A 22,464-nucleotide genomic window follows, 5' to 3' on the forward strand; every position below is an offset into this window, starting at 1 on the left:
ATGTTACAATTTTCACCTTAAGTAAGGTCGGTAAGGGCAGAATAAGCAGGAAGCTGAACACATTAAATTCCAAACAGCTACTAACAGGATAAAGGAAACAATCAGAGGCTCTCAAAGGTGTTTTCTGCACAAAAGGTATCTGATGCAAGGCCCAAGGAAGGAAACTTCACTATCCCAGTTTTAAACTAGTAATTAAGCTTGAACGCTGATATCTACCCAAATATTGATTAACTACCTTTGACATGATGCTGTCTTCACTATGATGATTCTGTCGTCCTCGATGGTACATGTCGCAGTGAATTAAACTGTTGTCCAAATTAGAATGATGAATGACTGCAGGTTGTCATGTAGGTCGGACAGACTGCATGTAATAAATATCAATTTCGCTATACTTTTCCACCTCAGAAGTTTCCTATTCAGGTAAAAATGGAGTGATAGTGAACGAGAGAAGAACATTCAGAATGTGCCAGTTCTTTGCGATAAATGAGCTGGTCTCGGCTGGTGTGTGTTTGTAGCAATTGCCGCTAGTATCCTTGTGTGAATAAAAGCAATTTGAGATATTTGTTGCAGACTGAAGCGTTTACAGGAAGCGAGGTGCCATCCTACAAATCAGATAAGTTTGTGGGTAGCAGCAAAAGTTTGTTTTAGTGGGTATATAAATAGCAGAGGATGGTTTCGATCCATCGACCTCTGGGTTATGGGCCCAGCACGCTTCCGCTGCGCCACTCTGCTGCCTATTGTCACTAGTTGATGAATATTACTTTTGTGTATTAGGGAGCTAAATAGTCACTTGAACGTGTTGGGAGGATCACCTTGGCTGCACAATTCTACTGCGTAACACCAGAAACAGACAAAGTAACACACACAGAAAGGCAGCTAGAGACTGTCAGGATACACAAGATGACAGAGAAAGATGCCGAGCAAATTAGCAAGACACTGAGGTGGAGAAACTAATCATTTCTGTAAACTGTTCCCAGCTGCACAGGGATGTCCCTTGTTTGTAATAATGACTCCTGTTGTGTAACTGTGCATCCTGCTATGTAATTGTGTAACTGTGCATCCTGCTATGTAATTGTGCCCTCTGTTGTGTAGCTGTACTCTCTGTTGTGTTACTCCGCCATCTATTGTGTAACTGCGTCCTATGTTGTTTCACTGTGCTCTCTGTTGTGTAATTGTGTTATTTGTCGTGTAACTATGCTCTCTGCTGTGTTACTGTGCTTTCTGTTGAGCAGCTGTGCCACCTGTTTAATTGTGCCCTCTGTTGTCGAACTGTGCCCTTTGTTGTTTAACTGTGCTCTCTGTTGTGGAACTGTGCCCTCTGATGTGTAACTGTATTCCCGATTATGTAATTGTGTACTCTATTGTATAACTGTGCCCTTTGTTGTCTAAGTCTGCTCCCTGTTGTGTAACAATGCTCTCCTTTGTGTGACTGTGCCCTCTGTTGTGTAACTGTGCTCTCTATTGTGTAAATGTGCTTTCTGCTGTTGAGAGATCTTCAACGTTGTGTAATGCACTTCCCTGTCGTGCAAACGTGTTCCCAGCTGCATTAAAATGTTCTCTGTTGTTTCAAAGTGCTCCCTGTTCTGAAAAGATATTCTCTGTTGCTCAGTGAGGGTGTTTTCTATTGGACAATTATTTTCTTTCAGGGGCCTTAATTTTGCCTGTCATGTTAATGTGCTCCATGTCATGTTCAGATGTTCCCTCTTCTTGTGTGAAAGTCTGGTTAATTCGCAACTGGACTACAGTCGTCAATTCTAAGCTGTAACTGTTACCTTCTAGTGATGAATGTGATTGTGTGATACATCCTGAGAACTCTGTTATTGGACTTGAGCGAGATTTGTTCTGTATGTGTCAATCACAGATAGTGTTTGTGAGTGTAGGATTCATTCTGCATCTCAGTCTCTGGAACAATTTGTGAGACCAGGGTTCCTTCTTTATGGGTCAATGCCTGGAACTATATGTGAGGGTGAGATTAATTCTATATCAGACAGTGGTACTGAATGTGAATGTGGGAATCATTCTGTGTCTATGAGACCCCATTACTGCCAGGGAAAGTGGGATTAATTCTGTATCTGAATGTCTCCGTTATTCTTACTATTATTCAGACCTTCGGGATAGAGGGTGATTTGCTTCCACTCTCTCTCTCTCTCTCTCTCCCTCTCTGTACAGAGTCAGTGTCTGAGTGCACGACAGTGCTGCAGCACCCAGCTACTGCAGCCCAAGGACTTGGATCATTTTACGACAATTTCCTGCCAACCAGAAACAATCCACTGCTCCATGGATGGGACTGAGTGACAGACCAGGGAGTTCTGTACAGTTAATATTACAACTTCCCACTCTCGGGATCCACTTATGTTTATATTTGTTCACGGGCTGTAGGAGGCGCTGACAAGGCCAGAATCTGTTGCCTCGCTCTAATTACCCTTCAGATCAGGCCCTGCTTGAGTTGCTGCTTTTAATTTTCTGTTTCTTCGTATTGACTATTAACTGAAACAAATGCGTTGGTCTATCTTGTATTTGCTACACCACTTCTCTTTGAATTATTATAAATACCTTTTACTTCCGACAGGCAAAAGTTTGATAGCAGCTGAATCGAAATAGTGATTCCGTGACAAAAGGAGAAGTGCAGCCAACTCCTTCTCACACAGTAAGTACAGTATCACTCACAGAGAGCAGAGACATCAGTTCCACAAGCACCAACAGCACAGTAAGATAAGAGCAAAATAGGGCAGATGCTGGAAATCTGAAAGAAAAATAGAAAATGCTGGAAAAACTCAGCAGGTCTAACCGCATCTATGGAGAGAAAGACAGAGTTAACGTTTATGAGTCATACAGACATGAAAGGTAAACTCTGTCTTTCTCTCCACAGATGCTGTCAGACCTCCTGAGTTTTCCAGAATTTTCTGTTTTTGTTAGCACTAAGATAGACTGGCAGTGAGCCCAAGTCTCCGGAATGTATATTCGTTCAAAAGGAGCAGGAGAGTGCGTGAACCAGATGGGTTTTTATCAACGTGACTTTCAAGATATTTTATAATTATATGTCACCAGCAGTTGTGGTGGGATTTGATCCCTCGCCTCCACAACATTATCCTGAGGGGGTCCTGATGTTTCTTGACACGGTAGGTGTGGAGAGGATGGTTCTTCTTGGAGGAGAATCTAGAACTCGTCGTCACTGTTTAAAAATAAGGGGTCGTCCATTTAAGACAGAGGTGAGGAGATTTTTTTTTCTCACTGAGGGTCTTGAGTCTTTGGAACTCTCTTCCTCAAAAGAGGGTGGAAGCGGATTCTCTGAATACTTTTAAAGCAGCGGTAGACTCTTGAAAGCAATCGGGTGAGAGGTTATCGAGGGTAGGCAGGAATGTGGAGTTGAGGTTACAATCAGATCAACCATGACCTTACTGAATGGTGGAGCAAACTCGAGGGGCCGAGTGGCCTATTCCTGCTCTTTATTCCTTCTGTTCTTATGTTCATTAACCTGGAACTCTAGATTCCCGCTACGCCACCATCTCCACTAATAAAACTGCCACCGAAACCAAACAGCCGCCGTTTAAAAAGTGCCCGTCCTATTTCTCAACTTGTGCCTGCAATAGCTGCTCTTTGTCTGACTCCCCACATCCTGACTGTCCGGCTCTGTTCCCACTCCTCACTGTCCAATATCAACAAACCTGGGGAGTGGGAACTCAACCAGGAATATTCACTGCTGCTTTGTGGAGAGAAAGCAGCGATGATTTTCAATAACAGCTTCTTGCCATTTTGTCTCCCTCCTCCTAGGAGGCTGCTGTTTGTTCCATTCCCCCAGGACCGGGGTCTCTCCATTGGCGGCTCTTCCTGTCCCAGGTGGAGCTGGGGGAGAGCAGCGCGCATGCGCTCTTCCGCTCCCACCCATTGAGCTCTGGTGGGTCGGAATGACGCATCCGCAGAATTATACAACATTCCGTGAACAATTTTGCTTTGAAACTGTTATGGGGAAGAAAGTAAATGAGAATTTATGGTAAGGGAGATTTCATTATAAGGGAATGAATTACTTAAATTAGAATCTATAGGCAGGCCAGCGCAAATCAGTAAATCAATAATTAAACAGTAAAACCAGATGAACCTTATACACTCTCAAACTTTGTACACCCTCAGGGTTTGCAATCACCAGCAAGGTCCTGGGAGTTAACCTGGAGTCAGAGGATGGCAATAACTTAGACTAAGTGTGTTCTTCAACCAATAGGGGAAGGACAGGTGGTCCCAGCTTATATAGGAAGACAGGTCTCTGCCTGGGTGAAAGTAGGGTCACCTTTGTACCAGAGACCTGTCTGTTTAATGTAAACCTACATGTTGACAAGATCGGAATCTGGAGGATGTTCTTGTACGTGGCCAATAATGTTTAAAAATGGTGAACACTTGTAGTTTAGCAGAGTACAGTCTCAAGCTGCATTGAGATGGTGCCCTCAATCTCGGTTGCTTCAAGGAGAGCAGCTTCGGATTCCACAAACAAATCTTGCAGCTGTAATCCCTCATGCTTGGAACTATTCTAGTAAACCTACTTTGCACCCTCTCAAAGACTCTCACATCCTTCCAAAAATGTGGTGACTAGAAATGGACACAATACTCTAGTTGCAGCCTAACCAGAGCTTTATAAATGTTAAACATAACGTTCCTGCTTGTATGTTCAGTAACTCGGTTGATGAAACCATAGATCCCATCTGCTTTCCTAACTACTCCCTCAAAATCTCCTGTCACCTTCAAAGATATAAAGACTCTTGGTCCCTCTCACTTGCAAAATTTTTAGAACTGGACCATTATCTTCATACTGCTTCATTTCTGTTAAAATACAGCATTATACCTGCGTGTGTGATTAATAATGTGTCTCTGTTACAATATCATTAAGATCTGAGACTGCAGCTTCTGCCTCTCCATGAGAATCTTTCTGGATAACACCAGAATTTACAAGGATTTCTGCAACTGTCTGTGTCTCACCGCCCTCACTCACCCTGCCTCTGTCTATCCCTCCACCCCCTCTCTCTTGAACTCCACATGAAGGTGCGATGCTGTTGTTTAGTGGCTGAGTGCGCACAGTCTATCTTCAAATCACAGAATCACAGTGCAGAAGAGACCCTTCGGCCCAGAGAGTCTGCACCGACACGTCAGAAACACCTGACCTACCTACCTAATCCCATTTACCAGCACTTGGCCAATATCCTTGAATGTTATGACGTGCCAAGTGCTCATCCAGGTACTTTTAAAGGATGTGAGGTAACCCGCCTCCACTGCCCTCCCAGGCAGTGCATTCCAGACCGTCACCACCCACTGGGTAAAAAAAGATTTTCCTCACATCCCCCCTAAACCTCCTGCCCCTCACCTTGAGCTTATGCCCCCTTGTGACTGACCCTTCAGCTAAGGGGAACAGCTGCTCGCTATTCACCCTGTCCATGCCCCTGATAATCTTGTTCACCTGGATCAGTTCGCCACTCAGTCTTCTCTGCTCCAACGAAAACAACCAAGTCTATCCAACCTCTCTTCATAACTTAAATGTTTCAACCCAAAAAACATCGTGGTGAATCTCCTCTGCAACCGCTCCAGTGCAATCACATCCTTCCTATAATGTGGCCACCAGAACTGCACACACTACTCCAGCTGCGGCCTCACGAAGGTTCTATACAACTTCAACATGACCTCCCTACTTATATAATCTATGCCTCGATTGATAAAGGCAAGTGTTCCATATGCCTTTTTCACCACCCCACTAACATGCCCCTCTGCCTTCAGAGATTTATGGACACACACGCCAAGGTCCCTTTGTTCATCAGAACTTCCTAGTGCCATGTCGCTCATTGAACACTTCCTTGTCAAATTACAACTTCACTTTGTATCACCTCACAATTTTCAGGAATTAAAAATTTGGGTCAGAGCCCCTGCTATCTCCTCCCTTGCCTCCCTTAGCAGCCTGGGACACAAATCATCGGGACCTGGAGATTTGTCCAATTTTAAGCCTGCCAACAGCTCCAATACCTTGTCAATCCCTATATCAATTTGCTTAAGAACATCGCAGTCTCTCTCCCCAAGTTCGATACCTTCATCCTCAATCTCTTGGGTGAAGACGGATGTGAAGTATTCATTCAACACTCTAGCGATGTCCTCTGGCTCCACCCATAGATTGGTCGCTTATGGGTCCTACTCTTTCCCTGATTATCCTCTTCCCAATGATATACTTATTGAATATCTTTGGATTTTCCCTACTTTTACCAGCCAGAGCTTTCTTATATCCCCTCTTTGCTGTTCTAATTGCTTTCTTAAGCTCCACCCCGCACTGTCTGTACTCCATTAATGCCTCTGCTGATTTGCTTCCCTTGTACCTGCTAAAAGCCCCTATTTTCCTTCTCATCTTAACCTGAATATCTCTGGTCATCCATGGTTCTCTGGGCTTGTTACTCCTTCCTATTACCCTAGAGTGAACATTTCCTTTATGAACGCCCCCCACTGTTCCCCTGTAGATTTTTCCACAAGTAACTGTTCCCAGTCTACCTTGGCCAGATCCTGCCTTATTTTACTAAAATCGACTCTCCCCAATCCAAAACATATTTTTGCAACTTGTCGATTTCTTTGTCCATAACAAACTTAAACTGTACCATGTTGTGGTCGCTATCACTAAAATACTCGCCCACCACCACCTCAGCCACCTGTCCAGCTTCATTCCCCAGAATTAGGTCCAGCATGCACCGTCCCTTGTTGGACCCTCTACATATTGAACTAAAAAGTTCTCCTGTACACATTTCAAGAAATCCACTCCATCCAAACCCTTAACACGATGTCTATCCCAATTAGTTTTGGCAAAGTTGAAATCACGTTATATAATCCCCTTATTTTTATTGTTTTTACCCACCTCCACAAATTGTGCACAATTCGGATCCTCAAATTCCCGCTGACAATCTGGGGGTCTATAATAAACACCTAATAATGTGGTTGCCCATTTTTTATTCCTAAAATCTACCCGCAAAGCTTCATTCGATGCCCCCTCCAATGATCAAAAGTAAATTTGCCTGTGAACAAGGTAATAATTTAAACCAGTTACGGGTTAACCCAGGCACAGCTGTGATTGGCTGCAGTCTCCTGAATCTGGTGAACAGACACTGTGAGCAGCTCCGGTCTCAGAGGGTTTAACAGTTGCTGAGCTGGGAAACTACAACTAATCCCCGAGAATCCACAGCACAGGCCGAGAGGAGAGGAAAGCCTGTCCTGGGAGCTGTAAATCTGAGACACAGTTTGTCCTGTCAATGTGTAGATGTGAACATTGTATCAGCGAGAGTGTGTTAAAGGGGCGGGCGGGTTAGACTAATGTCACTGTGTTTGTGTGTCCGGCCTCAGCGCCAGGTTTCCGAGTCATTCTTGTGTAAAATCACAAGATTTCCCTGTCATAGGATCGCGCTGCTCCCCTGCTCAGCCCTGAAGAGAGAATTTAAGGCAACGTTTTCGTTAATTTCAAGATTTCAGTGGAAACACAGAGAAGAAGTCAGCGCTCGGCTGAGAGGGCGCGATCAAAGCAGCAGAGAAACAGGTTTAAATCGAAATTGCTGCCTTTAATTCGGATGGAACTTTCACGACAACAAAGATTCGGATTTTGTTAACAGAAGGAAGCGAGTGTGGGAATCTTAAATGTCCAATTTGAAGTGGAATTGGGGAGTTTATGAGGAGAGAGAAACACAGAGAGGCTGGAGGAGCCGGGAGCTGACAGCAGGTTGTCTCTGCCCCGTCCGCTCTCTGTGTTTAAGTTGCTCTGAGCCGCCACCACTGGTTTCATTTCTGATCCAGTTCTGACTGTCAGAGAGATTTTCCACACAGTCTCGGATATGACTGATACTGCAGCCGCCGAAACGGCTCCTCCAGCCGCTGCCGCTCAAGTCAAACCTCCCAAGAAGAAGAAGGCGGCTTCCCGATCGAAGGCAGCCGGTCCCAAGTTAGGCGAACAGATCCTCAAGATTGTGGCAGGTTGCAGCGATCGCAAGGGGATGTCCCTGGCCGCGATAAAGAAAGCTTTGTCTGGCAGCGGTGTCGATGTGGGGAAGCTCGGCTCCCAGATCAGGCTCAGTATCAGGAGGAAGGTGGAGAGCGGCTCCCTGGTGCAGGTAAAGGGACAGGGCGCCTCCGGCTCCTTCAAAATCCCTAAGAAGGAATCCCAGGGGAAAGTGGGAAAGAAGGAGAAGAAACCAACAGCCAATAAATCTTTAGTAAAGAAATCAGCGGCCAAGAAGGTGAAAACAAAAAAACCAGCAGCTAAGAAATCTCCTGCCAAGAAAGTAACAGCCAAGAAATCCCCAGCGAAGAAAGCAACAGTCAAGAAAACAAGCAGCAAGAAGGCGGCAACTCCAAAAAAGGCGGTGAAGAAAGCAGCGCTGAAGAAAAAATCTCTCGCCAAGAAGGTGACGGGCGGAAAGGTTTTAAAAAAAGTGGATAAATCGTCGAAGGCCAAGCCCAAAGTGAAAGCAGCAAAGGCTAAGAAAGCAGCGCCAGGAAAGAAATGAAACCAGCCGAGCAAATTGTAAACCTCTGAACACAAAGGCTCTTCTCAGAGCCGCCCACGTCTCTCAGGAAAGAGCTGATCCCCGAATCAAATGTCCCTGTCCCGGCGCTGGGAGCAGGTTTCACACTGAAGTGATTTATATTCAATTGAAAATTCCCGGTATCTCACTGACATGCTCTATACCCAGCCCCTCTCCCACTCTGCAATAAAACAGAGCGGTGTCCGTGCCCCATTGTAACTGGGGATTTGTTCAGCTGCTCTGTCAGTTTCTGCTCGTTCCCTTTTCACAGATTCAAGGTGAGAGTGTGTAAGACAGTTACCTGGGCGGAGTAACCCCGCGTTACAACTCAAAGCCCAACACATGAGTTTGTCTAATTCAGCTTGAGTGAGGTGTCGGTAAACTGCTCAACCCGCCTGGAGGGGAGGTGTGTGGGGATAGAACAGAAGCTGGGAGTGAAGTGGAAACAGGCGGATTTGACGGTGTATAGTGTATGTACTTGGGCTGGAATATTACAGAATTTTATTTGTAAAGGTCTGCAATTAAAAGCTGCGGGTTTCTAGAACCGTTGAACATGAAGCTCCAATCGATAAGTTTTGTGCCGAGCGCTGTGTTAACTTCCATTGTCGACAATTAAATAAAATGTCGTTTCGACAGGCAGGGGGTGGAGCTGGATTATCATAGACATTCCTCTGTTCTGTCTGTCATTTAGTCTCCTCCCCGTCCCGCCTCTCACTCTATGCTCCTTTCTCAGTCAGGTCGGGGCGGGCTCTATAAAAGAGGAACCGAAACAGCTCATCTCTCATATTCAGCAGCGATCTGAGTGATGAATCATCATGTCTGGCAGAGGGAAAGGAGGCAAAGGACTGGGTAAAGGCGGAGCAAAGCGGCACCGCAAAGTGCTTCGTGATAATATCCAGGGCATCACCAAACCAGCAATCCGCCGCCTGGTTCGCCGTGGTGGTGTCAAGCGGATCTCGGGTTTGATCTATGAGGAGACTCGCGGGGTGCTGAAGGTTTTCCTGGAGAATGTGATCAGGGATGCGGTCACCTACACTGAACACGCCAAGCGCAAGACGGTCACTGCCATGGATGTGGTGTACGCTCTGAAACGCCAGGGCCGCACTCTCTATGGATTCGGCGGCTGAACAACTCGACTCTCTCTACCAAACACAACAACAAAGGCTCTTTTAAGAGCCACACACCGCCTCACAGAGAGAGCAGAAACCTGGGAACGGGAATTGGGATGCGCATTGATCTGGAATCTTAGTGCCTGATTTGTTCTGGACGGGAATGTACTGAGAATCTTTTTAATGGTTTATTTACCCGGATGGCCCATTTTGCACTGACACTGAAAAGCCTCTCCACTGCCTCATATTTTCGATAGGTTTTGTTTTAAATGAATAATTAGTCAGGTAGTAATGACAGGATCTGGCGGTTTCTCTGACACCAGCCGTTCAATCCGTCAGTGAAGTTGAGGTTACAATCATATCAGGATCAGGCGGAGCCGGCTCGATGGGCTGAGTGGCCTCCTCCTGCTCCTAATCCCAATATTCGCACGTATGTTCGTGTAGACTCAGACTGGGAACAGCGGGAGATTCGAGCCGCTCTTCATCTGCATGAACAGGCCAGAATGAGGGCAATGGGAAGGGGTCTGATGCCCCCAGCACCGTTTCTATTTTATTACCCATTCCATTCCTCGAAGTGAGCGGCGATTTCGAGGGTTGGTTGTTGTAGGGAGCAAAGGACAGTCCTTCAATTTTTGCCTCGGAAATTCAGCACTGACTTTACACAGTTCAAATAACAGACTGGTGTTTCTGTCCAAAAATGAGCAGATTCACCAGGATGATGCCGGGTTTAAAAATTGCCGGGTCAGGTTACATGAACTGGAATTAAATTGGGGTTAGGAAATAGTGAGTGATAGTGAAAAATGGTATTTTTAATTTTCAATAAAGGGAAGAACGAAGTCTATTGTCGAGACGGTAAACGGCTGCAAAAAAGGCGGAATTTTTGAAACGGGCAATTAAAAACAACTCGACCAATGGGGACCTGAGTTGCCAGGGATTAATTCATTGGTTAGATTTTGGATAAAACTGCCTGGGCGTAAGGCTGCAGCCAATTACTGTTCGGGGCGGTTCCTCACAGAGTTTAAAAAGGCGGATTGTAGAGCAGATTGTATTAATAGTTCTCGCATCTCAGACTGTGGTGAATATCTTCAGAAAATGGCCAGGACCAAGCAGACAGCGCGCAAATCGACCGGAGGGAAAGCTCCCCGCAAACAGCTGGCTACCAAAGCGGCCCGGAAGAGCGCTCCAGCCACGGGCGGAGTGAAGAAGCCTCATCGCTACAGACCCGGCACTGTGGCTCTGAGGGAGATCCGCCGCTACCAGAAATCCACCGAGCTGCTCATCCGCAAACTGCCCTTCCAGCGCCTGGTGCGAGAGATTGCTCAGGACTTCAAGACAGACCTGCGCTTCCAGAGCTCGGCCGTCATGGCCCTGCAGGAGGCCAGCGAGGCTTACCTGGTGGGGCTCTTTGAGGACACCAACCTGTGCGCCATCCACGCCAAGCGAGTCACCATCATGCCCAAAGACATCCAGCTGGCCCGCCGCATCCGCGGGGAACGCGCCTAAAACCCGGCTTCAGCACCAAGTACAACAACGGCTCTTTTAAGAGCCATTAAGTCGACAAATGAAAGAGCTGCGATCTCCTGTTAAGCATTCCAGCATTTAAACATCTCGAAGATACAATTTATTCTCCCTTGCACCGGTTTATTTGTCTTGTCTACATAGTGCTTGTAGAATTGAGAGAATACAGATGATGCAGTTTTCAATTGCAGCTCAGGTTATGTCTGCGAATATTTTAGGGCACGGATTTTTTTCCAACGAATTGCGGCACAGGGTGAGGTACGGTTTGAAAGACAATACTCATTGTTATTATTAATAAGGTAACACTATGAACATGAAGCGAATGCCCAGGAGTAACCCTCCAATGCGCAGATATTTTTGATGGTTGTTATTAGTCAGTTATACAGCAAAGAAACAGGCCGCTCGTGTTCGTGCCGGACTGACTATCCTTGATTAATCCTTGCCAAGTGGAAATTAATTGTGTTCCTCAGAATCTTTTTCATCAGTTTCCCTACCACTGATGTTAAGACTGACTGGCCTATAGTTCTCTGGTTTATCCCTAGCCCCCTTTTTGAATAATGGAAACCATTATCTGTCCTCCAGTCCTTTCACCTGTCCTGTGGTCAGAGAAGATTTGAAAATTAATAACAGGGTCCCTGCAATCTCCTCCCTTGCCTTCCACAGCAGCCTGGGAAAATCTCATCTGCCCGTATAGGAAGGATGTTGTTGCACTAGAGAGGTCATAGCATTATACAGCACAGAAACAGGCCCATCGTAACCGTGCCGATCATCAAGCACCTATCTATTCTAATTCTATTCTCCAGCACTTAGCCCGTAGTACTTTTAGTTATGTCGTTTCGAGGGCTCAACTAAATACTTCTCAAACGTTGTGCAAGTTCTTCCTTCGCCATTATTGGTCCAGAATCACTTACAAATTTGGTCCGGCCGCGGACAGACAATAGGTCACCCTTTCACAGACTCTGTGAGTGGCTCTGAAAAGAGCCTTTGGGTTATTAGATTAAAGAATGGTCACTTCACTTGGTCTTCGAGCCCGCAGCGGCGCTGGTTTTCTTGGGCAGAAGCACGGCCTGGATATTAGGCAGCACCCCGCCCTGAGCGATGGTCACCCCTCCCAGCAGCTTGTTGAGCTCCTCGTCGTTGCGGACGGCCAGCTGCAGGTGTCTGGGGATGATGCGGGTCTTCTTGTTGTCCCGGGCCGCGTTACCGGCCAGCTCGAGGATTTCAGCCGTCAGATACTCGAGCACAGCAGCCAGATAGACCGGGGCTCCGGCACCCACACGCTCAGCATAGTTGCCCTTTCTCAGGAGCCTGTGAACACGGCCCACCGGGAACTGCAGTCCAGCCCGGGAGGAGCGAGACTTGGCCTTGGAGCGAACTTTACCGCCGGTCTTTCCTCTTCCAGACATTTCCACCAACACTTCGGCAAAAAATGAACAATTTCTCCAGCGTTTACTGTTCTTATAAACTGAAAACTCGTCTGATTGGTCACTGTCCAATCCACTTTATTTGCCTATATTCCTCACCAATCAGATATCTGGATGCAGAAGGGGGCGGGATTTGCCAATAACCGTCAGAACCAGAGAAATTGTCCATTTTTAAAAAGCCCGCCTGCGGGAAAGAAGCGGATTAAAGTAAATGTCGTCCTTGGTCTGAGATTTCAAATCCCTTCACTTTATTTGGTTTTATTCAGCTCGTGTCATCACCAATCGCAGGCCCGGGTTTGAACATTTTGTTTAAGTGTGGTTCATTCTCCTGTCGCTTTCTAACTGTCCCGGGCGGGAATCAATCCCTGTTTCCCGCTTTCCCAGAAGGGAAACATTCCGTTCAGACTTCACTCTGAACCGAACACCCTTCGCTGTAAACAGGGAGCGGATCGAGTCCTCAGACTGTCCTTATTCCGCTCTGTAATAATCCCACTCTGGCTGTTACCCTGCGGAAAATTAATAAAATGACTCAGTAACTGTTTCAGGAATGGGGGGAAGGGACAATTAAAGCTGAAAACAGCAGCTAATGAGGTCACTAAAAGGCTGTGATAACAGAATAACCGCTTTCAGCACAAAGCGAAGGCGGATGAGCTAATTAAAGGGTTAGTGTCTGGGTTACAGGACAGGAGACACTAACAGCAGTGGAAGTTATTTTATATTATAATAATCCAGTAGGAAGATGTCGGGTGCAGCTCCTTAGTAGAGATTGTGAGTGGCTCTTAAAAGAGCCTTTGTGTTGTGAATGTGTTGTTCAGTCCGTTGTGGGGTTTTACTTGGAGCTGGTGTACTTGGTCACCGCCTTTGTCCCTTCCGACACGGCGTGCTTGGCCAGTTCCCCGGGCAGCAGCAGGCGCACGGCGGTCTGGATCTCCCGGGAGCTGATGGTGCTGCGCTTGTTGTAATGGGCCAGGCGGGAAGCCTCACCCGCGATGCGCTCGAAAATATCGTTCACGAACGAGTTCATGATGCTCATGGCCTTGGAGGAGATGCCGGTGTCGGGGTGAACCTGCTTCATCACTTTGTAGATGTAGATGGCGTAACTCTCCTTCCTCGACTTTCGCCGCTTCTTGCCGCCCTTTCCTGACGGTTTACTCACCGCTTTCTTGGCGCCCTTCTTAGCAACTGGTTTCTTCTTCTCTTCAACCATCTTCAATCTCAATTTCAGACAGAAATAAACCAAACCCCTTCCGTCCGCTCATTAAATAGACAGTCTGACAGTTATATGCTAATTAGGAATGAGAAAACAACAATTTTTATTGGACATTTTTAAATGAAAACAAGTTTTTAATTTGTGATTTTTTTGATTGGATAGAGAAATCGACCAATCATATTTAGCTTTCTCCACCAATCATAGGCCTCCTTACTGCAATCAGGAAATACTTTTTACAAAGCCTCTCTCCAGCCGGAGTTTCTCAGTGTGTAAAGATACACCAGGAAATGTCGCCTGGCTGTCGGTGCGAGGGACTGTACGGTAATGTGGGGTTCCCTCAGGAATTGTGAGGCTTTGGTAAAGTCTGTGATTGTGGGATTTATTCACTCCCTGATTCTGTGTGTGAGTGTGGGGTTCCTTCACTGTTTAGAAGGCCGTGGTACAGTGTGCGAGGGCTGGATTTCTTCTGTGTCTGTGACTTGATGGGACCATGTCTCAGTGTTGGATTCACTTGATATCCTGAGGCTCATTGTGCATCTGTCCGTTATTGGTGCATGTAAGTGAAATTATTGGCTCCTTGGGACTATAAGACAGTGCGGAATTAAATCAGCATGTGTTTCTCTCGGCCACGAAAAATATTGGATTTATTCTGTACATGTCAATCTCTGTAACTTTATGTGAATGAGATTCTTTATTTGTCAGTCTCTGTCATTGTAGGTCAGAGTTGTATTGATTCTATGTCTTTCAGCCTGTGGTACTATCTCTGAGTCTGAACTTCTCATTCACTGTCAATATCTGATACTGTGTGTGAATGTGAGATTAACTCTGTACCTGTCAACATCCGTTGCTGAATGGGAGTGTGAAATTCAGTCTGTATCGGTCAGTCTCTGGTACTGATTCAGAGTGTGTAATTCATTCTCAATAGGTCCATCTCTTGCAATTTTTGACAGAAGTAACCCCACTGTCACATTCTGCACCAAAGACTGACAATGTAGAATTTGCCTCAATGGATAGTATTGGTATGAGTGGGATCAATTCTCTCTCAATCAGTGGTACTTTATGGAAGCTTGCAAATCATTTTGTTTCTGATGGACTCTGGTACCCTGTGTAAGCGTTGAAGCCATTTTCTAACTCAGTGCCTGATGCTTTGCAGAAATGAAGGATTCATTTTGTCCCGATCAGTTTTTGGCTCTAAGATTTTTCTGTGTTTCTTGGTCTGTGGTACTGTGTGAATGTCAGATTCATTCTGTATCTCTACATCTCTGGGACCAGTGATTACTAACTCGCTAGATGTTTGCAGAATTGGGTCTACCTGAAAATTTCTCCACTTCAGCGTTAAGTTCACATTTTCATATCAGATTGACAATCTTTTTTTAAAATATTTAGCAATCTTTATACACATAAATGTTTAAAAAGTCAGACTTGTCAACTGCTCTTTAGACCTGTAATTATCTCACCTTGTGTTGTGAGTGAGGAGATTCCCCACTGGGTCGTGCAAAACAGAAATCTGGACGGAACTTAATTTCAATGCCTGGAAATCAGGTAGAATACAAGTCTGAATTTCTGATTTACATCCTTAGTAGATCAGGCTTCTCGCTGGGAGAGTGGATTTGAAAAGTGGTGTTTAAAACCAAACAAACCACGGTAGATCCTTCCTCATTTGCTGAGGCAAATCCAATGAAAGCAGTTATACTTCAGTAGGAGAATTTTGGGATGGGTACCAGTCACCGCTCAGGGCAACTAAACCTGCTATCAGGGAGTGTAAAGGGTAATGGAGAAGGGGATGGCAGATACGTGAATCCCAATATGGAGTTATCCATGTTGCAGTTGAAACCTCATCAGTAATCAGCACTTGCTTAGAATAGCTGGGACGATTAACCTCGGGAAAGGATGGATGTCGAATGGATATGACCGCTGTCCATAAAGAGAATCAATTGTGTCTATGTGAATAGATAAATTGAGCTCATTGGACAAGAGAGAAATAGAAAAAGAACAAAAGGAAAATTAAACAGGCCTGCGGAGATGAATATGTCAGTGTGAGCAGCTCAGCTGCTCTTGCAGAGAGCTGGTACAGATACGATGGGCCGAATGGCCTCCCTCTGCTGTAACAATTGCGAGATTCTAATCTATGTAGCATGAGTGTAAGCCTGACTTATGTTTAATATAAAATGTGTTTCAACTGGAGTTAATAGCTGTGGGTATTAATCAGTTATTATGTCAGAGTTTTGGATTAAAATTCCATCTCTGTCAACACAATCCTGAATGTCTGTATATTACACAATCTGATACATTACCCGATGTGTATGATCAGCTTCATCTAGCTTGTAGATACTCTGAGGTTTGGGGAGTGGTATGTAATGCATAGTTCAGTCTGCATTCTGGGTACAATATTGGGATTCATGCAATATCTTACAAGTAAGTACTGTTTGCCTGTTCTTTTTGTCACTTAATGTGTATTTAAGGTTCTCCTTTTGTTTTGGTAACACAGGGCCTTGCAATCTGAGGGGTGTGTAATTATGCTCAGCGATTTGCAAAGGTCCCACACAGGAGTTTATTACACAAAATTAGAACATGTGATTGGGGATCAAACATTAGCATGGATCAGGGATTAGTTAATGGACAGAAAACAGTGTAGGAATAAACAGGGCACTTTTGGATTGGTAGGCTCTAACTTACCCTTGATAATACACAGTCATCAGTTACTTACAACATATATTGATGACTTAGTTGGGTACTGAATGGAACATATTCAAGTTTGTTGATGATACAAAATTAGGTGGAAAATTAATCTGTGAGGAGGATACAAAAATGCTACTAAGGCAGATAGACAGGTTGTCTGAGTTGGCAAGAATATGGCAGATAGAATACAATATGGTGGTGTGAATGTGCCCAGTTTGTAGGGGGAATAAAGAACATTTGTGAATGTGAGAGACTGGAACACGTTTGCACTCAGAGGGAGCTGGGTGCTCTTGCACATGAATTACAGAAAGTAAAACTGCAGGTACAGCAAGCAGATCGGAAGGGAAGTGTTATTTTCACATTTGGTCCAAAGGTTTGGATTATAGGAGTGAAAAATCTTCCAATTATACAGGGGACTATACGGCTACACCTGGAGTACTGTGTGCAGTTTGGGCTCCTTACATAAGGAAGGGCATAGTTGCTTTAGAAGGAGGGCAATAATTGTTCACTAGATTGGTTCCTGTGACAAGTGGATTTCTTAAGAGGAGAGATTGAGGAGACTAGGTCTATATTCCCTGGATTGTAGAAGAATACAGGTGATCTAAATGAAACAAATAAAACTCTTAAGCGGCTTGTCAGGGTAGATGCTGAGAAAATGGTTCTCCTGGCTCCGGAATCTACAACATGTGGTCTCCATTTCAGATCACAGCATTGGCCATTTTGGAATGATATGAGGAGAAATGTCTTCACTGAAAGTGTTGAGATTCTTTGGAATTCTCCACGCCAGAGAGATTTGGAAGCTCAGCCATTGAGTATGTTCCAGACAGAGGTCAATTGATTTTGGATACTAGGGATATAAGGAGAGTGCGGCAAAGTGGAGTTGAGGTAGAACATCTGTCTGAATGAATGATGGAGTAGGTCGAATGGCCAAATAGCCAAGTCCAGCTCCTATTTCTGAAGGTTTAATGCATCAGTCCATCTATTCTGCTCGATGTGAGATTCAGGTGTATTCTGCACCAGTCAGTCTCTGGTACTATATATAAAGGTGGGATCAATTGTATGTCTGTTGGCACCTGGCACGGGATGTGAATGCATGATTCAATCTGTATCTGTGAATCATGAACCTGAATGTGAGTATGTGATTCATTCTCAATTTTCCATTCTATTAGTATGACATTTGACTGTGAGATTTGCATCTGTCAGTCTTTGATACTGTACATGTGAGAGATTCATTCCGTATCTATTGGACTTTATAATGTGTGACTGTGAATTTACCCCATATTTACCATTTCGTGATACTGTGAGTGTTTTCTCCTTAAGTAACTGCCAGTCTTTGGTAATTGGTGTCTGATTATGTAACTGTGAAGCTTTGGCCTGTTTGTAAGGCATTAATTCTGTATCTATCAGGCTCTGGCACATAATGAGCATTTGGGACTCAACCTGAATTGTTCAGTGGTACTGAAAATTCATTTTCTATCTCTTAGTCTCTGGTAGAGTGTTTGTGTGGGGATGTTTTTGTCTTTATGTCTGTGTCTATATCTAATTAATCCTGTATTACTCAGCCTCTGGTACTGAGTTTACGTGTAGGACTCTGGCTGTATTTGTCAGTCACTGGTAACACGTGTGGCTGTGGATGGAAGATTCTTTCTATAACTGTCAGGATATCGTACATGGTTTGAGTGTGGGATTATTTTAATATTATTCAGTGGTCCTGAATGTAAATATGGGAACCATTCTGAAACTCCCATTCTTTAATAATGTGTGTGTGTGCATGTGACTGTGTGAGTGTTTGTGTTTGATGTGAGTTTGTGACCATCTTTCACTGTCAGTGGTACTTTATGTCTGTGTCAGATAAATGGAATATTATTCAGGCTCAGGAATTTTGAGTGTAGTATTCAGTATGTATCTGTCAGTTTCTGGTACTGGACATGTCGTTGATAATCATTCTGAATCTGTCAGTCTCTGCTTCTCTGACTGTGTGGGATTCATTGCATAACCTTCAGTTTCTGTGACTGTTTACAAGTTTAGGTTCATCCCATGTTGAAATTTCAGAATAGAAACAGGCCACTGATGCTGTATGTTTTAATTAAGTAATTGTGAGTTTGCCCGAGTATAAAATCCGTTTCTGTGTGAACACAATTGTGAAAGCTGTTATCTTTGGATCTTACACTCCATTGCTGTGTAAGTGTAATTCGCTTCGTAATAATCAAATTGATACATTTTCATTCAATCAGCCTGTAAGAATTTTAAACTTGCCTGTTGTGCTCAGTTTGGTCTGTGAGAATGAGTACAGTATTTGCCATTCTGATACTCTGAGGTGTTCGGACTGGTAAGTGGTCTCTATCTCAGTCTGTACTAATCAAATTGTTATTGTATCCTTGAAGTTAATAGTCTGGGTGAGTTTCAAATTGGAATCTGAGTTGGCATCTCAGGTTCTACTATCTTTCAGTTCTATCGTGGTATTTAATTTAATTACAGCAAAGTCTTGCACAATGTAGAACTGACACACAGATAACCTGATAGTGGGTGATAATTTGGAGTGTGATTTATGTATCTGCCTGTCAGTGGTACTGAGTTGGGTGACATGAAAACAATGTCTGTCTGTCCTGCTCTGCTTGATTGTTGGTTTGAAAATCTACCTCTGGAACCAGTTCTGCTGCCTGAGACTGTGGAGCTGATGCACTCTGAGTGAGAACGTACATACTGTGTGTGAGGAGCTGTCTGCGCTGATCACTGTGGCACCAGTGGAGGAAACATCACATTTATTCTGGTCCCGTCAATGATTTCCCTGTAGAAAAGAGTGCTTGGGTTACAACAAATACAGGTGAGGGAGAAAATACAAAGGCTCTCAGTTCATAATCAAAATGAACAGCCACAAAGAAACTGCAGCAATACAAACATTGTCAATTGTCAGTTAGATGTAGGTCCAACCGAAACCCTGTGCTGCTGATGGGAATGCCCAGTGGAACAGGGACATTCGTTCAGGTCGGATTTCCATTCATTGCTCCCATTGGATTAACCATTCAACAGACACCAAACAGTCACTGGTAAAGAAATGTGTCCGTCTTAGTTCTCACCTGGTGCCTGTAATAACTCCTGTTTGCCCAACTCCCCACATCCTGACTGTTCAGCTCTGTTCCCACTCCTCACCGTCCAATATCAACAAACCGAGGTAGTTGAAACTAAACCAGAAATATTCACTCTTGTTTTGTGGAGAGAAAGCAGCAATGATTTTCAATAACAGCTTCTTGCCATTCTGTCTCCCTCCTCCCAGGAGGCTGCTGTTTGTTCCCTTCCCCCGGGAGCGGGATCTCTCCATTGGCGGCTGTTTGAAACCATCTTCTTCCAGTCCCAGGCAGAGCTGGGTGAGAGCAGCGCATCACTGCCTTTAACAAACACTTGGATCTGCACTGAGCTGCTGGGACCGACAGGACTCACAGAGCAAGAGCCGGAAAGTGACGTGAGGATGGATCAAACTATTTGGGGGCTGTTGTCGACACGATGGGCCGAATGGCCTCGTTCTGTGCCGGATATGTTCAATATTTGTGTTTCCGAATGTGTGCAGCATCTGCGCATGCGCGCTGCCCTCCCCAGCACTGCCTGTGAGTGGAAGAAGATGGTTTAAAACAGCCGCTAATGCAGAGACACCTTTTAAACAGCGGCTGTTTGCTTTCACTTGAACGGTTAGTCCATGGGAGCGGCAATTAGAAATCTGACCTTCACAATAGTCCCTGCTCCGTCACTCAGTCCCACTCCTGGAGCAGTGGATTGTTTCTGGATGGCAGGAAATTGTTGTAACAGGAACAAAGTCCCTGGTCTTTAGCAGCTGAGTGCTGCAGTACTGCAGTGGATTCAAACACTGACTCTGTTTGTCTTACCTTTTTTATTCATTCACGGGATGTGGGCTTCACTGGCTGGGCCAGCATTTATTGTCCATCCTGAGTTGCCCTTGGGAAGGTGGTGGTGAGCTGCCTTCTTGAACCTCTGACTTTGCAGTTGGTTGGAATGATTATTAATTTAATAATTGTTTAGGTTTCTTTCTATCTTCTATCTCATTTCTTCTTAAATTATAATTAACACTTTTCTTTTCCTTCCGATAGGCAAATACTTGAAAGCAGCAGAATAATTGTTGTGATTCTACAACACAAGGGGAAGTGCAGTCAGCTCCTCACACACAGTAAGTACAGTGTCACTCAAAGGGAGCAGAGGTGGCCAAGAAGTTAACTTGGTAGAGTTCTGATCCATTGTATTCTTTAAGCACAGGCACCGAGTCCAATTTTAGTTTATTTTAATTTTAGGCTGGTTGGTGAAGATTTAATCTAAATTGGCAGAGGTTGGTCACCATCTTACAGAAGTACCAGGAAGGACTAAGGACAGACAGGAGGGAGAGTGATGGATAATACTGGAGAAGGAAGCAATGCCATATTCGACAGGGGCAGATTAAGAAGCCCTATGAGGAATACAAAGACCAGTTTACAATGCATGTATGTAAACACACAGTGTGATAAATGAGGTTGATGAGCTTGAAGGACAAACAGCAATGTGGGAATATGATGTAGTGGTAATGAAGGAAACGTGGTTTAAAAAGTGCGAGGACTGGGTGCTGTATATTCATAAATACAGTGTTCAGAAAAAGATACAGAAGGAAAAATGGTAGGTGGCAGCACTGAACAGGGAATCAGTCTTAGCTGCAATTACATTATTAGATAGAACTGAAAGATACAAACTCAGATTCTAGTTTGAAACTCACCCAAATTATTAAACTAAATGATACCATATCAAAATGATTTGTACAGATTGAGATACAAATCACAGAGCAATCCCAAAAACCCAGTGTCAGACTGATAGATGTTGTATTAATTATATCACTGCAAACTGAGCTCAACAGCCAAGTTTAAAATTCTCACTCAGAAACAGATTGAATGACACAGCGTTAATTTGATTAGTATAAACTGAGTTACACTTGCATAACAATGGAGTTTCACATACAAGAATTACACAGAATGGGATTTCATATGAGGCCAAACTTGCAAATATTCCATTAAACCAACAACATCAATTGCTTATTCCTGGACTGAAATTTCAACATGTAATGAATCTAGCTTGGTAAACAGTACAAGAAACTAAAGGTTATGTAATGAATCCCACACTGTCACAGAACAGCAGAGACTGACAGATTCAGAATCATTATTGAGCATATGTCCATTACCAGACACTGACAGATGCAGACTGTTACCTACACTCACTCACAATACCTGAGCCTGAATGACATCAATCAATCTGACACACACATATGGCACCAAGGAAAGTCAGAAATAATCACAAATTCACATAAAACGACACACACACAGATTCACATAGAATCACACACACACAGACAGACACACACAATTAAAGAATGCTACTTACAGACTGATTCTCAGATTTGCATACAGGACTACGGAACTATATTAACATAATACAGATAATCCCACATTCAGACCCAGTAGCACTCCTGACAGAAACATAACAAATTCCACATTCACATGCAGCACCAGAGTTTTACAGAAGGATAATCAACATAATCAAGCACACCTAAACTTGCACACAAACATGGTGTTACTGTCACAGCACACAATGAGGTTCAGCCCTTTGCATCTACATCAGGCTTCAAATGAGTGATACATCTAGTGTCATTCCCCACCTTCTGCCCACAAACCTGCACATTCTTCCTTTTCAGATAATAATCCAATTTTCTCCTGACTACCTTGATTGCATCTGCCTCTAGTAGTGTCAGGACCCACATCTGAGATCTTAACCAATCACTGCATGAAAAAGTTTCTCCAAAAATTATCCATTGCTTCTGTCAATTAACTTAAATCTATGCCCTCTGGTCTTTAACCCATCCAGTAGTTGGAACAGTTTTTCTCAATCTGGTGTGCCCAGCCTCATCATAATTTTGAATACCTCTATCCTCTCCTCTGAACCTTCACTCCTCTGAGGAAAATGGCCACTATTTCACC

The 22,464-nt window shown here is 44.3% G+C and overlaps 3 protein-coding genes and 1 non-coding gene across 5 annotated transcripts in view; 2 read left to right on the forward strand and 2 right to left on the reverse strand.

Moving 5' to 3' along the window:
• Positions 1-22,464, forward strand: part of LOC144670298 (uncharacterized) — a 940,207-nt gene that overhangs the window by 187,794 nt on the left and 729,949 nt on the right. The gene's annotated exons all lie outside the window — the stretch shown is intronic.
• On the reverse strand, positions 661-732 carry trnam-cau (transfer RNA methionine (anticodon CAU)). Its single transcript has one exon. It is a non-coding gene; the product is annotated as a tRNA-Met (tRNA).
• LOC144670232 (histone H1.5-like) lies at positions 7,833-8,504 on the forward strand. Its single transcript, XM_078532718.1, has one exon. The coding sequence runs from the start codon at positions 7,833-7,835 to the stop codon at positions 8,502-8,504; it is 672 nt and encodes a 223-aa protein (XP_078388844.1).
• LOC144670293 (histone H2B-like) lies at positions 13,384-13,840 on the reverse strand. The gene has a single exon (XM_078532781.1). It carries the CDS (start codon positions 13,778-13,780, stop codon positions 13,403-13,405), a length of 378 nt encoding a protein of 125 aa, XP_078388907.1. The 5' UTR covers positions 13,781-13,840; the 3' UTR covers positions 13,384-13,402.

The sequence above is a fragment of the Cetorhinus maximus genome, chromosome 31 (assembly GCF_964194155.1).
Source record: "Cetorhinus maximus chromosome 31, sCetMax3.hap1.1, whole genome shotgun sequence".
NCBI lineage: Eukaryota > Metazoa > Chordata > Chondrichthyes > Lamniformes > Cetorhinidae > Cetorhinus > Cetorhinus maximus.

Bases quoted from the DNA above. Each gene is read 5' to 3' on its own strand.
- LOC144670293 (XM_078532781.1), bottom strand. From the start codon at position 13,780: ATGGTTGAAGAGAAGAAGAAACCAGTTGCTAAGAAGGGCGCCAAGAAA.
- LOC144670232 (XM_078532718.1), top strand. From the start codon at position 7,833: ATGACTGATACTGCAGCCGCCGAAACGGCTCCTCCAGCCGCTGCCGCT.